General features: G+C 40.1%; 1 protein-coding gene across 1 annotated transcript in view; it reads right to left on the reverse strand.

Moving 5' to 3' along the window:
• Window positions 1-2,759: 2,759 nt before the first annotated feature.
• Window positions 2,760-13,744, reverse strand: part of IMPG2 (interphotoreceptor matrix proteoglycan 2) — a 100,597-nt gene continuing 89,612 nt past the window's right edge. Inside the window, exons 22-23 of the mRNA XM_052644904.1 lie at window positions 7,836-7,890; window positions 2,760-2,989 (exon numbers count right to left, since the gene is read on the reverse strand). Coding sequence (XP_052500864.1) covers window positions 2,760-2,989; window positions 7,836-7,890 — 285 coding nt within the window. The remainder of the gene's footprint in view (window positions 2,990-7,835; window positions 7,891-13,744) is intronic.

Genomic DNA, 13,744 nt, shown 5'->3' on the forward strand with positions numbered 1-13,744 from the left:
TACACTTTCAAAAAATTTATTGAGGTCACTTTTCAAAATAGTAAACCTAAGCATCAAGGTCTGGTTCATAAAGATGGTTTTCCTATGCTTGATTAAATAACTTGTGAATGCAACATAACATATGATATGAAATATAGTAATTTTCCATTGTGATTTTCTACTGGAAAAATAAACTGTATTGCTTCCATTTTTTAAATCGGAGTATAGTTGTTTTACAATGTTGTGTTAGTTTCTACTATACAGCAAAGTGAATCAGCTATATGTTCACATATATCTCCTCTTTTTTTGATTTCCTTCCCATTTAGGTCACCCCAGGGCATTGAGTAGAGTTCCTTGTGCTACACAGTAGGTTCACTAATTATCTGTTTCATAAATGTTATAAACAGTGTATACATGCCAATCTAAATCTCTCAATTAATCCCACCTACTCCTTTCCACCTTGGTATCTATACATTTGCTCTCTACATCTGTGTCTCTATTTTCTCTTTGCAGAAAAGATCATTTATACTACTTTTCTAGAGTTCACATATATGTATTAATATGATATTTGTTTTTCTCTTTCTGACTTCAGTTTGTATGACACTCTCCAGATACATCCATGTCTCTGCAAATGGCACAATTTTGCTCCTTTTTATGGCTATTATTCCATTGTTTATATATACCACATCTTCTTTATCCATTCCTGTGCTCTTCTCATCAGATGCCCAAAGTATTGGAGCTTCAGCTTCAGCATTAGTCCTTCCAATGAATATTCAGGGTTGACTTCCTTTAGGATTGACTGGTTTGATCTCCTTGCTGTCTAAGGGATTCTCAAGAGTCTTCTCCAGCACTATAGTTCAAAACCATTAATCCTTCAGCACCCATGGACTGCAACATGCCAGGCTTCCCTGTCCATCACCAACTTCCAGAGCTTGCTCAAACTCATGTCCATCGAGTCGGTGATACCATCCAACCATCTCATCCTCTGTCGTCTCCTTCTCCTCCTGTCTTCAATCTTTCCCAGCATGAGAGTCTTTTATAATGAGTCAATTCTTCACATTAGATGGCCAAATTATTGGAGCTTCAGCTTCAGCATCAGTCCTTCCAGTGAATCTTCAGGAATGATTTCCTTTAGGATTGCCTGGTTGGATTTCCTTGCTGTCTAAGGGACTCTTAAGAATCTTCTCCAACACCACAATTCAAAAGCATCAATTCTTTGGTGCTCAGCTTTCTTTATGGTCCAACTCTTACATCCATACATGACTACTGGAAAAACCATAGCTTTGACTAGATGGATCTTTGTTGGCAAGTAATGTCTCTGCTTTTTAATATGCTATCTAGGCTGGTCACAGCTTTTCTTTCAAAGAGCAAGCATCTTTTAATTTCATGGCTGCAGTCACCATCCACAGTGATTTTGAAGTCCAAGAAATAAAATAAAGTACTCCTTGCAAACTGCTTGGCCACTGCCTCTTCGGAGCACACCTGTCCAACTTCTACCTATGTGAAGATGAACTACTTCTGACTGTATTGCTTTTCAACCATCTCACAGCCTGAGCACATTAAAAAAAAAAATAAGCTGAAAATGAGGCATGATTATAAATAAATGTAATTAAGGCCAGAAGAGAGAGAGAAAAATAGACCTATGAATTTTATGGACAACAAACTAAGCCTGAGCCACAAAAAGTGATGTAGCTGATGCTAAAATGAATCCTTCTCGGACACGGAGATGTAATGCCCATCTTACTCAACAGGAGACAAACTATGTCTGGAATGCTACAGTAATGCTGTTAACTCCATCTTAGGAAAGTCATCAACACACAGGAGAGCCCGCAGAGGTGACCAGGATGGTGGAAGCTCTGAAAAGTTTGCCTTTGGGGGAATATTTGAAAGAATCTAGGGTGCCGGGAAAAAAGAGTTGGATGTGGGGTGGGGGAGAGGCACGGGGGCACATACACAGTCTCTGGAAATACTTGAAGAACTGTCACAAGAAAGAGAATTCACACTTTTTTTTTCTTCTCAGCAGGTGAAAGAATAGGAATCTATGAGAATATCGGGTAAATCAAGAACACAGCTTTGAAGTCAGATGGTGGATTTAAGACCTTGTTCCAGCCACTGTTGAGTGTATAGACTTAGACAAGTTATTTAACCTCTGTGAGCTTCAGCTGTTCATCTGAAAAGAGGGATGTCAGAAGTATCTACTCCTGGGTACAAATTAAATGAGATAACCAGCACAATGCCTGACAAGTGTTCACATATTCATCTGCATCGATGAATTAAACATTGATGTCTGAAAATGCAATGAGTTGCCTTTAGAGGAGGAGCTTGAGCACACGCTAAAAGATCATCTGGCAGGGATGAAGCGGTGAGAATCTCACATTGGGTTGAACTAAGTAACCTGTAAGACCAGTGCAACAATTCTTTACTGCGGTTAACCAGCACTTAAATTGCTCTCTTCTGTCCTCATTCCCTTACTGCAGGACTTCTCACAGTTTCTCATCATTAGTTATAAACACATCCATCACCTACCTAGTCTGTGAGTGCCTCAAGGTCAGACTACGGCTCATCCAAATTTGTTCCCTGTGCACCTTGCCCAGAGCCTGGCATAGAGCAGGCTTTCTATAAACACTTGGTGAATGAAGACACCCAGGACTAGGCCTTACCCAGGCTTGTGGCTGCTTTTCTACCTGTGTGGAAATTCCTCCAGAAAGTGTCTAGTTAATATTTAGTCGTGGAAGTTTTAGAATTCTTGCAATTATGCTGGAAACATCACTCAGTAGACCTTAATTTTCTGGGTGAATAAAGTCCTCTAATTGCACAGTATCCAGTTTGGAAAAGTTCCTGACGCCCAGCATGTGATTGCCCCCTCCCCAGGCGTCCAGACCATGGCTCTCTGAGCTCTCCTGAACACACTCCACAGCCGCATTTTCCAGCTGAACTACTTTCCAACAGTTCAGTTCATACCCATGGAAACCCTTATGCACATCTTCCCCCTTTTCTGTTCCAGAAGTTTCTAAAAGTAGCAAGAGGCATAATAATGCAGTCCAGCCATGGTATGTCAAAAATAACAAGACCTGCTTATTTACCAGAAAAGCATGTTTGCGTAAGTATCAACTCTGATTCCTTTAGTGCCATAGCTCTTCTCTGGATAAAACCAAAGTATCTTTCAGGACCTCAGACTTATTAACCTTTAATATGTTTGTCTAAGTACTTACCAAAATATTAATTTTCTTTTGGTTACTCAACAAAAACTTGATGAGCAAGTAAACAGTGTTCTGATGGCACAACAGAAATAAGACAGCTTCCAAATGAGCTTAACTTACAGTCATGGAATAGCACAGGCTATCAGAGAAAGTATTTCAACTTATCATTCATTGCAGGAAAAAAGTTTCATACTTTATACTCTGAATAAAACCTGTTCTGAAAGAACCAAAACTCTCCATACCACCTAAAAACCCAGAATGGGATATAAATAAAAGCAATCCATGAACTGCCAGTCCTGTTAACCCACAACACATCACCATGTGATGCTAAACATCCCTCCAGGGGGTCAGTTCCAACACCACACACTCTCTTCTCTGGAATGTGGTAAAGGAAAGTCTGAAAGCAAAGCCAATCTTGGCAAAATCTCTTGTTCTTTCACATCTTCCAGAGACGTGAGGCTCCAGGAGCACTCAACTCCCCACCCCTGCGCATGACTAAATCTGACTCTTATAAACTTCAGAACAACAATTTCCTTCTGGTTCAAACAGTACGTGCAGCACCCAGAGCACAGAACCTACCCAAACTGCAAAAACAAGAAAGCATATGTTTTCCATCAGCATTGATTTCCTCAGCAATAATTTCTTATTTCTTTATGATATTCTTGAAGCCTATTCTTTTTCTATAAACTGCGTATGAGTTTTTTGGTGAGGAGAGTATTTTTTAAAAAGCTTTTCCTAAGACAGTATCTGTCTAGATCTCCGTACAACTTTCTAATTCTTTATGTCATTTACTGTGCTTCTGTGTCACGTCCTTACTGAGGAATTATCTACTCCGGCAGGAATATCTATATACACTCTGTTACATTTGGACAATGATAATCAAAAAGACTTCTATATGGTTTTCTCTGTGGGATAGCAAAGAGTCGGACACAACCGAACAACAACAAAAACGTTTTTCTGACTATTATTGAAAGAATAAATCAGGAAATGTGAGACAAACGGTCAGCACCCTGGTACCTACTGACTCCGCTGATGTTTGTGACTTATTATTACTGTGATGTATGTGGTAAATCATTAGTAGGCTATACAGTTTTGTGTTTCTCTTTCTCTGTGCCATGAATTTAGGGTTACATGGGTTCAGAGTAATTTTGCAAAGTGACAAGACTTTCTAGACAACATTGTTAAGAGAGGGTCTTATATGCAGAGTTCATTAGTCGGGGCCACTTGGCAAAACCAATTTGACATTTATGATGACACAAGGAAAGTCCTTCACAATCATTACACCTCATAGACTGTAACAAGGAAGGACCTAACGTAAGTGCTGCCCGCAAAAGCCAGCAGGGTGAGCAGAACACAATTCCCTGGTGACTGAGATGATAGAGAGTCTGTCTACAATGAGGGAGACCCAGGTTCGATCCCTGGGTCAAGAATATCCCCTGGAGAAGAAAATGGCAACCCACTCCAGTATTCTTGCCTGGAGAATTCCGTGGATGGAGGAGCCTGGCGGGCTAAAGTCCATGGAGTTGCAAAGAGTCAGAAATGACTGAAGCGACTGACACACGAGCAGCATGCATGAAGATCATTTAAGAAACACCAGCCCAGAACTCATGTACACCCGTGGTGGATTCATGTCAATGTATGGCAAAACCAATACAGTATTGTAAAGTAAAATAAAGTAAAAAAAAAAAAAAAGAAAGAAACACCAGCTCACAGTCACACTGGGCAGGGTCCTCCAGTGCTCGGCTTCCATCTGCAAGGGAGCTTAAAAGAGGAAGGAAAGACCACCCTGACAGAGGTAGGCTCTTTACAGTCATCAACATAACCTCTGATTATACAGTGGAAGTGAGAAATAGATTAAAGGGATTAGATCTGATAGAGTGCCTGAAGAACTATGGATGGAGGTTTCTGACATTGTACAGGAAGCAGGGATCAAGACCATCCGCAAGAAAAAGAAACGCAAAAAGGCAAAACACTTGTCTGAGGAGGCCTTACAAATAGCTGTGAAAAGAAGAGAAGTGAAAAGCAAAGGAGAAAAGGAAAGATATACCCATTTGAATGCAGAGTTCCAAAAAATAGCAAGAAGAGATAAGAAAGCCTTCCTCAGCAATCAACGCAAAGAAATAGAGGAAAACAAAAGAATGGGAAAGACTAGAGATCTCTTCAAGAAAATGAGACATACCAAGGGAACATTTCATGCAAAGATGAGCTCAATAAAGGACAGAAATGGTATGGACCTAACAGAAGCAGAAGATGTGGCAAAAATACACAGAAGAATTGTACAAAAAAGATCTTCATGACCCAGATAATCACGATGTTATGATCCATCAGCTACAGCCACACATCCTGAAATTCAAAATCAAGTGGGCCTTAGGAGGCATCACTATGAACAAAGCTAGTGGAGCTGATGGAATTCCACTTGAGCTAGTTCAAATCCTAAAAGATGATGCTGTGAAAGTGTTGCACTCAATATGCCAGCAAATTTGGAAAACTCAGCAGTGGCCACAGGACTGGAAAAGGTCAGTTTTCATTTCAATCCCAAAGAAAGGCAATGCCAAAGAATGCTCAAACTACCACACAATTGCACTCATCTCACATGCTACTAAAGTAATGCTCAAAATTCTCCAAGCCAGGCTTCAACAGTTCATGAACCATGAACTTCCAGATATTCAAGCTGGATTTAGAAGAGGCAGAGAAACCAGAGATCAAATTGCCAACATCCATTGGATCATCGAAAAATCAAGAGAGTTCCAGAAAAATATCTATTTCTGCTTTATTGACTATGCCAAAAGCTTTGTGTGGATCACAACAAAGTGTGGAAAATTCTTAAAGAGATGAGAATACCAGACCACCTGACCAGCCTCTTGAGAAATCTATATGCAGGTCAAGAAGCAACAGTTAGAACTGGACATGGAACAACAGACTGGTTCCAAATAGGGAAAGGAGTACATCAAGGCTGTGTATTGTCACTGTGCTTATTTAATTTATATGTAGAGTACATCATGAGAAACACTGGGCTGGATGAAGCACAAGCTGGAATCAAGATTGCTGGGAGATACATCGTTATGCAGATATGCATAAGAACAATATGCTTATCTCCTCAGATATGCAGATGACACCACCCTTGTGGCAGAAAGCGAAGAACTAAAAAGCCTCTTGATGAAACTGAAAGAGGAGAGTGAAAAAGTTGACTTAAAACTCAACATTCAGAAAACTAAGATCATGACATCTAGCCCCATCACTTCATGGCAAATAGATGGGGAAACAGTGGAAACAGTGAGAGATTTTAGTTTTTTGGGCTCCAAAAAGACTGCAGATGGTGACTGCAGCCATGAAATTAAAAGACACTTGCTCCTTGGAAGAAAAGTTATGACCAACCTAGATAGCATATTAAAAAACAGAGACATTACTTTGCCAACAAAGGTCCATCTAGTCAAAGCTATGGTTTTTCTAGTAGTCATGTATGTATGTGAGAGTTGGACTATAAGGAAAGTTGAGCACTGAAGAATTGATGCTTTTAAACTGTGGTGTTGGAGAAGACTCTTGAGAGTCCCTTGGACAGCAAGGAGATCCAACCAGTCCATGCTATACAGAATCAGTCCTGAATATTCACTGGAAGAACTGATGCTGAAGCTGAAACTCCAGTGTTTGGCCACCTGATGCAAAGAACAGACTCATTAGAAAAGACCCTGATGCTGGGAAAGATTGAAGGCCGGAGGAGAAGGGGATGACAGAGGATGAGATGGTTGGATGGAATCACTGACTAAATGGACATGAGTTTGAGTAAACTCCGGGAGTTGGTTATGGACAGGGAGGCCTGACATGCTACAGTCCATGGGGTTGCAAAGAGTCGGACATGACTGAGACTGAACCAAACTGAACATAATGTCAAAAATCTTCACAGCCCTTCCTCTGGTGTTGAGGGGTCTTGAATGTAGCCAAGCAGACTGCCCAACCTAAAGCTGAATTTAAACCATACTTAAAAATGTCCATAAGTAAAGTGGAACTCACTCCAGTATTGATAAATCCGCTCAATAAATGTAACTTTTACAACATTTTTTCACAAACCTCTATATCAAAGATGTTAAGATCAACTGTCATTCTCTTTGTAAGGGATTACAAAGTGCTTACAGCTCACATGCCTAAAACTGAAAGTGAGAATATACAGGAGGGCTCCTCCACAAGGAAGATACCCCTTGCAAGAGGTGTTTCCTTGAGAAAAACAGTCTCACAATACTAGTAATTAGTGTGCATACTAGTGCAATAGTCCAGTTACAGAAACTGGTAACAAATTCCCCAACTTATTCTATAAGAATTCCAAACAGATAAAAGAAGGAAACGATTAGACAGGGACTTGCCCTCACTTCCTTTAGGACATCACCACCAGATAATATCAGAAAGATAATATGGATCTACTGAAGTGCATTTAGGATAAGTCATTCCAAGACTCACACAAAATGCCTCATTCCACTGAATTTAAGGAGTCTAGCCTTAAAATTCATCTCAGTACACCAGGGTACCACTTTCCATATTGCCTGCACATGTCAGGTACCATGTTACATAATCGGAGCCTTGGGGAGATGATAAGAGGGATAAAATGATATTTTTTAAAATGGCATCAGAAATCCTTTTAAAGACTGTTTCTGTTTGGGAAAATACCTTGCAGTTTCCTGGAAGGTTTGATGTCATCCTGAAGATATGGGCTTATAGGAGCCTAGGAAACAAAGAAACAGCTAAACCCATTTCAACAGAAACTATGGGGTGAAGGTAAAAATGGAAAATAAAAAAGACAGGAGGATAGAGAGTAAATGGAATAAAGGGAGACCAAGAAACCTGTGAAGCAGATTAACAGTGACAACAGAAATAACCGGAGGACTTTGCAAAATAGAAGAATTTAAACTCTGTGTGGGTGTACAACAAAAACCCCTTTTAAACATCTGATTCTTATAAAGTCATCTACCCATATTTTTTTTTTTTAAAAAGTAAGGAAATGGTGTCAGCTCATCTGGATCAAGCCTTTACTTCAATTCACTTGAAAAAGTAAAAGTGAAAGTTGCTCTTTGCGACCCCATGGACTATAACTGCATGGAGTCCTCCTGACCAGAATACTGAAGTGGGTAGCCATTCCCCTCTCCAGAGGATCTTCCCAACCCAGGGATTGAACCTAGATCTCCCACATTGCAGGCAGATTTCTTTCCAGCTAGCTACCAGGGAAACTCAATTCACTTAATCTTCTCTAGAAAGAAAATAGAAAGGGAGGGATGGAGGAAAGGAGTTTGAAACTGAACCTGTAATCAATTGAATGTACCCAGAGGATCACACTGGTTATACCATGTAGAAATAATGATGGTAAGTAAGACTGAGAGGAAATGAGCCAAGGGAATGAAGCCCTAAAGTATCAACTCCAGATTGTTAACCTTCCTAATGCATCAGCTCTGGACTGTTCTTCTTGGGATCCTTGCAAAGTGTGACCGTGCCCAAGTAGAACAACAAATACAAGACACTGTAGTAAACACACAAATATTTCTCAGTCTGTGAAGAATGTTCCCAGTTAAGGAATTCTTCACTTGGAAATTATTTTTGCCCCTTAAATATTCTATTGCTTTATAGAGACCCTGCTACAATTCCAAATTTGCTAATCATAAAATCCATATTATTATATAGGCTTTTCAGTTTGTGGTATAACTTTTCATAAAAATTATCTCATTTAATACCTGTGAGGTTGGTCTTATTATGGTTCTCAATCAACAGATAAGGACATTGAGGCCTACAGAGGTAAATTATCTTCCCCAACATCATGTAGCCTATAAAGAAGTCCCTGGTGGCTCAGATCGTAAAGAATCCACCTGCAATGTGGGAGACATGGATTCGCTCCCTGGGTTGGGAAGATCCCCTGGAGGAGGAAATGGCAACCCACTCCGGTATTCCAGCCTGGAGAATCCCATGGACAGAGGAGCCTGGTAGGGTCCACAGTCCATGGGGTTGCAAAGAGTCAGACTCGACCGAGTGACTAAGCACAACACACAAAGAAGTCAAGACTTGAACTTGTACCTTCTGAGGATAAATCCTTTGACCTTTTTTCTACATCATGTTTTCTGACCAATGATGAGAAGAACAAAGTTCAAGATTTAGAAGCAGCCACATATTTCAAAACACAGGGGAACGCAGGAGATATGTAAAACCATACCTATGCAATCTGTATTCATCCCTAAAAATAAAAGCAGCTTTCAGGCATCCTGCTACCATTCTATTTCTACCATGTTCTGCTTTCACAAAAGTCAGGGACTGCCAAGTCATCACTGCCTAAAAGGAAAGGCTCTCCTTGGCAGCTCTTTGCTGGAAGACAATTCCCAAAATGTCGAGAGACTTTTAATTTCAAATTCTAGACTAGCTTATTAGTATGAATATAAATTTCTGTTTCTTACTACTGATATTTCATCTAATAGTGCTGGAAATGAGCTCTGCCACAAAATACCACCTGTCATGAAGCCCTGCTCTTAAATAATGTTCCATACTGAAAAGAACTGCATTCAGATTGACAAAGAGGCTTTTGTGGTTATCATAGAAAGCAAGAATTTCCAAAATAATCCTAATATCACTCCTTGACAGTTTAGTCTATCATCAAGCTGTTGGTAGGTGTTTTCTCTAAAACTAAGCTTTTTCTGTCACTTCTAGAACTATGCAGGTTACTGTGTGTCTTTTATTCAGCGCCCATGACCTCTTACTTACATATAAATCTCAAAGGATAGAATTTCTCGCTGATGCCACAAACATTACCATATTAAGTGCAGGCCTTTGTTAGAAATTCTTCTGTAAGCAAAACCATCCACTCACCTTTGCAAGTTGATCAAATCATTACTTGATTGTTTGATGTCTTAAGCTGGATGTGGAAAGAAAAACTGGCAAAGAAATTTGAATCTTCACAAAGACTGAGCATGAAGCACCTTTCCATAGAGGATGTCTTTTATGGGAAATGATGTAGTTATTTAAAAGGCCATTGTTTCTAGCCCATGTTGAAAATTTTCACATAAATATATTACCTTCAAACTACATCTGGAAACCTGACACTGATGTTGATACGAAAAGACGATAAATCACTGTAAAACATGCCAGGCCTCTCAGTAGAGCCCATGAAATACACACACATTTCCATGTAAACTGACCAAGGAAGCCTGATCAAGAATGTAATATCAATTTGGAACAATCATTCCAGGGAAGAAACTTTTGATAGCATAAGACTTCTACTCAAAACACTTTGAAACAATCCTGGCTCCATCTTGCAGTTATACAAAATGAATCACAGAACTTTAGAATAAAAGAGACTTCATCATCTGTTCAACCTCCTCATTTCAGTTGGATGGGAAAGAGGCAAGATGACGTCTCTGTTTTTTATGCACATTCCAATTTTTTTTTTTTTTTTTTACTTATTACATTTTTAAACACACCTAAAGGTAGGTAGCCAAGTACAATAAACTCCCTTGTGTGAGTAACAGTCAATCTAGTTGAGTTACCAATCTTTTAACCTCCTTACCTTTTACCATGAGTAATTTAAACCCAGAGAAGTAACGTGACCAAGGTCACTGTTATTTTGTGGCCAATCCATGACTTAAAGTTCTAACCAGCCCCATTCCCCAACTAGTGTTTTTCCCACTCTTTCCTCATAGCTCTTGCCATTTGTAATACATGGATTGGTCAGATACTTCCTTTCTATTTTTATCACCACACCCACAAGCAAAGTACCATTATGAATGATGTAGAAGACTAACACCACCCTAGTCTAGGCTGCAAGAACACCCTGACCAACTAAGTTATTACAAACACCTCTCCATGTTCAACAACAGGAAGAAGTTCTACTGACTTATATTGGAACAGTTTTCAACAGCTATAGCAACTATCTTCTCCCAGATCTGCCTACGAATGTTTCACAGAAACCAAAATACACTGTCTTTGTTTTCTGCTACATCTACTATTTGCTTCATGGGAAATAGCTGGGGAAACAGTGGAAACTGTGGCAGACTTAATTTGGGGGGGCTCCAAAATCACTGCAGATGGTGACTGCAGCCATGAAATTAAAAGACGCTTACTCTTTGGAAGGAAAGTTATGACCAACCTAGATAGCATATTCAAAAGCAGAGGCATTACTTTGCCAACAAAGTCCATCTAGTCAAGGTTATGGTTTTTCCAGTGGTCATGTATGAATGTGAGAGTTGGACTGTGAAGAAAGCTGAGCGCCAAAGAATTGATGCTTTCGAACTGTGGTGTTGGAGAAGACTCTTGAGAGTCCCTTGGACTGCAAGGAGATCCAACCAGTCCATTCTAAAGGAGATCAGCCCTGGGTGTTACTGGAAGGAATAATGCTAAAGCGGAAACTCCAGTACTTTGGCCACCTCATGCGAAGAGTTGACTCATTGGAAAAGACTCTGATGCTGGGAGGGATTGGGGGCAGGAGGAAAAGGGGATGACAGAGGATGGGATGGCTGGACAGCATCACCGACTCGATGGACGTGAGTTTGAGTGAACTCTGGGTGTTGGTGATGGACAGGGAGGCCTGGCATGCTGCAATTCATGGGGTCGCAAAGAGTCAGATACAACTGAGCAACTGAACTGAACTGAACTACTTGCTTACGTTCAACATAGGAGACCAGAATCAAATCAATGTAAAGTTATATCATTACAATTAAGTTTCCAGATCTTGTGCTGTCCATTCCAACCTTTAAATCAAACCAAACTACTTATGCAGCATTCAGTTGGCAGTCTATAAAAACAAGCCAAGCCTAGCTTGTAAACCTGCAATCCCCTTGTTTTGTTCCTTAATCTTGCTCTTACTTAAGTCTATGCCAGTTTGAGCCAGTTTCCAACCCCTCTCTTACCATTTGTACTTTATGACTAATTTTGTCTTAACCAACTTGGTATCTTCGTTGCGCTTTCAAGAATCAATTCACTGTTTGATTTCTCTTGGCCTTAAGTGCCTTAATCCACCCATTCTCTTGGCATTCCTTTGGAATCCAAACCCCTACAGAGAGGAATTTAGTGGTATGAAGCCAAGGTTGCTGACAGATGAGTGTGTGGCAATTCCGTGTTTATGGGCTGGGAAGTCATTATTCCCTCCCAGGGAAACTTGGCTACCATTACTGTTTAACAATGCTTTTTCACACAGACCAACTGAGAGGTCTTCTCATCCACCAATATGAAGAAAGAAATCATTGTTTTCTGCCTTTTACAATTGGCAAAGGTAAGACAGATACTTCATGTCCCTTTTGTACTCATCTGATAACCTAGGAAAGCCTCAAAAATAGAGTCCAACTGACTTATTAGAAGGATTAACCTTGTTTGTTGATTTTCTTGCCAAGGAGTTCAAATTTCCTTTTCTGCATGGAATCATTTGTTATAATGTTTGAGGTAAAATTCCCCAGAGTAATGTAAAAGAAGTAAGTAAAAGAAGACCTATTTATCTCCATCCCATGCTCTACAACCCACCACACTCCCTACCTTTCACACATTAAGATATTATTTTATTTTTTTCAGTTTTTTCCTATTCCATCTTTGATATCTATATCTGAAGAGTAAATAAGTCAATAAATAAATATACAGTTGTTAAGGCTCTAAAAAAATACACTAACCCAGTAGAGGTAAGACATAGATCTGGATTTGTGTGTTTGTGTATGTATGTGTGGATGTGCACATATGTGTGCATGGATGCTCACATGCATGTTTTGAAAGCAGAAATTAATTTGTATTTATTCATTCTCTGAAACTTCCAACCTCCCCCATTTCAATAGCATAAGTTTGTAAATTGGTGAGTTCACAATTGGGGGCAAAGTCTGTTGCCAAAAAGTAGTCCAAACTAGTCCACCTGGGAACAAAAACAACTCATGATGTTTGTCTTGGTTGCATCTAGTGAGCCTGGAACATAAATAATTCTTTAATCTTAAAAGAAAATATAATATCCTTCATGACTAAACTGTTAACCTACCATTTATTCTCTTCTCACTTTTAAATCTGCCACCTAGCACTCTAATCGGAGAAAGCAATGGCACCCCACTCCAGTACTCTTGCCTGGAAAATCCCATGGACAGAGGAGCCTGGTAGGCTGCAGTCCATGGGATCGCTAAGAGTCAGACACAACTGAGCAACTTCACTTTCACTTTTCAGTTTCATGCATTGGAGAAGGAAATGGCAACCCACTCCAGTGTTCTTGCCTGGAGAATCCCAGGGAGGGGGGTGCCTGGTGGGCTGCCATCTATGGGGTCGCACAGAGTCAGACACGACTGAAGCGACTTAGGAGCAGCAGCAGCAGCAGCACTCTAATATAAACAAAACATAACCTCAAGAGAGGAGCAGGCCAATAAACAAACAGAAACCATTTCTAAAGCTGGATACACATTCCTTTTTGCCATAAAGTAGTACCCAGTCTGGGCTTCTCTGGGGTTCAGATGGTAAAGAATCCACCTACAATGCAGAAGACACAGATTTAATCTCTGGGTCAACAGAATCCCCTGGAGAAGAAATGGCAACCCACTCCAGTATTCTTGCCTGGAGAATTCCATGGACAGAAGAGCCTGGCAGGC

Source organism: Budorcas taxicolor, chromosome 1 (genome assembly GCF_023091745.1).
Source record: "Budorcas taxicolor isolate Tak-1 chromosome 1, Takin1.1, whole genome shotgun sequence".
Classification (NCBI taxonomy): domain Eukaryota; kingdom Metazoa; phylum Chordata; class Mammalia; order Artiodactyla; family Bovidae; genus Budorcas; species Budorcas taxicolor.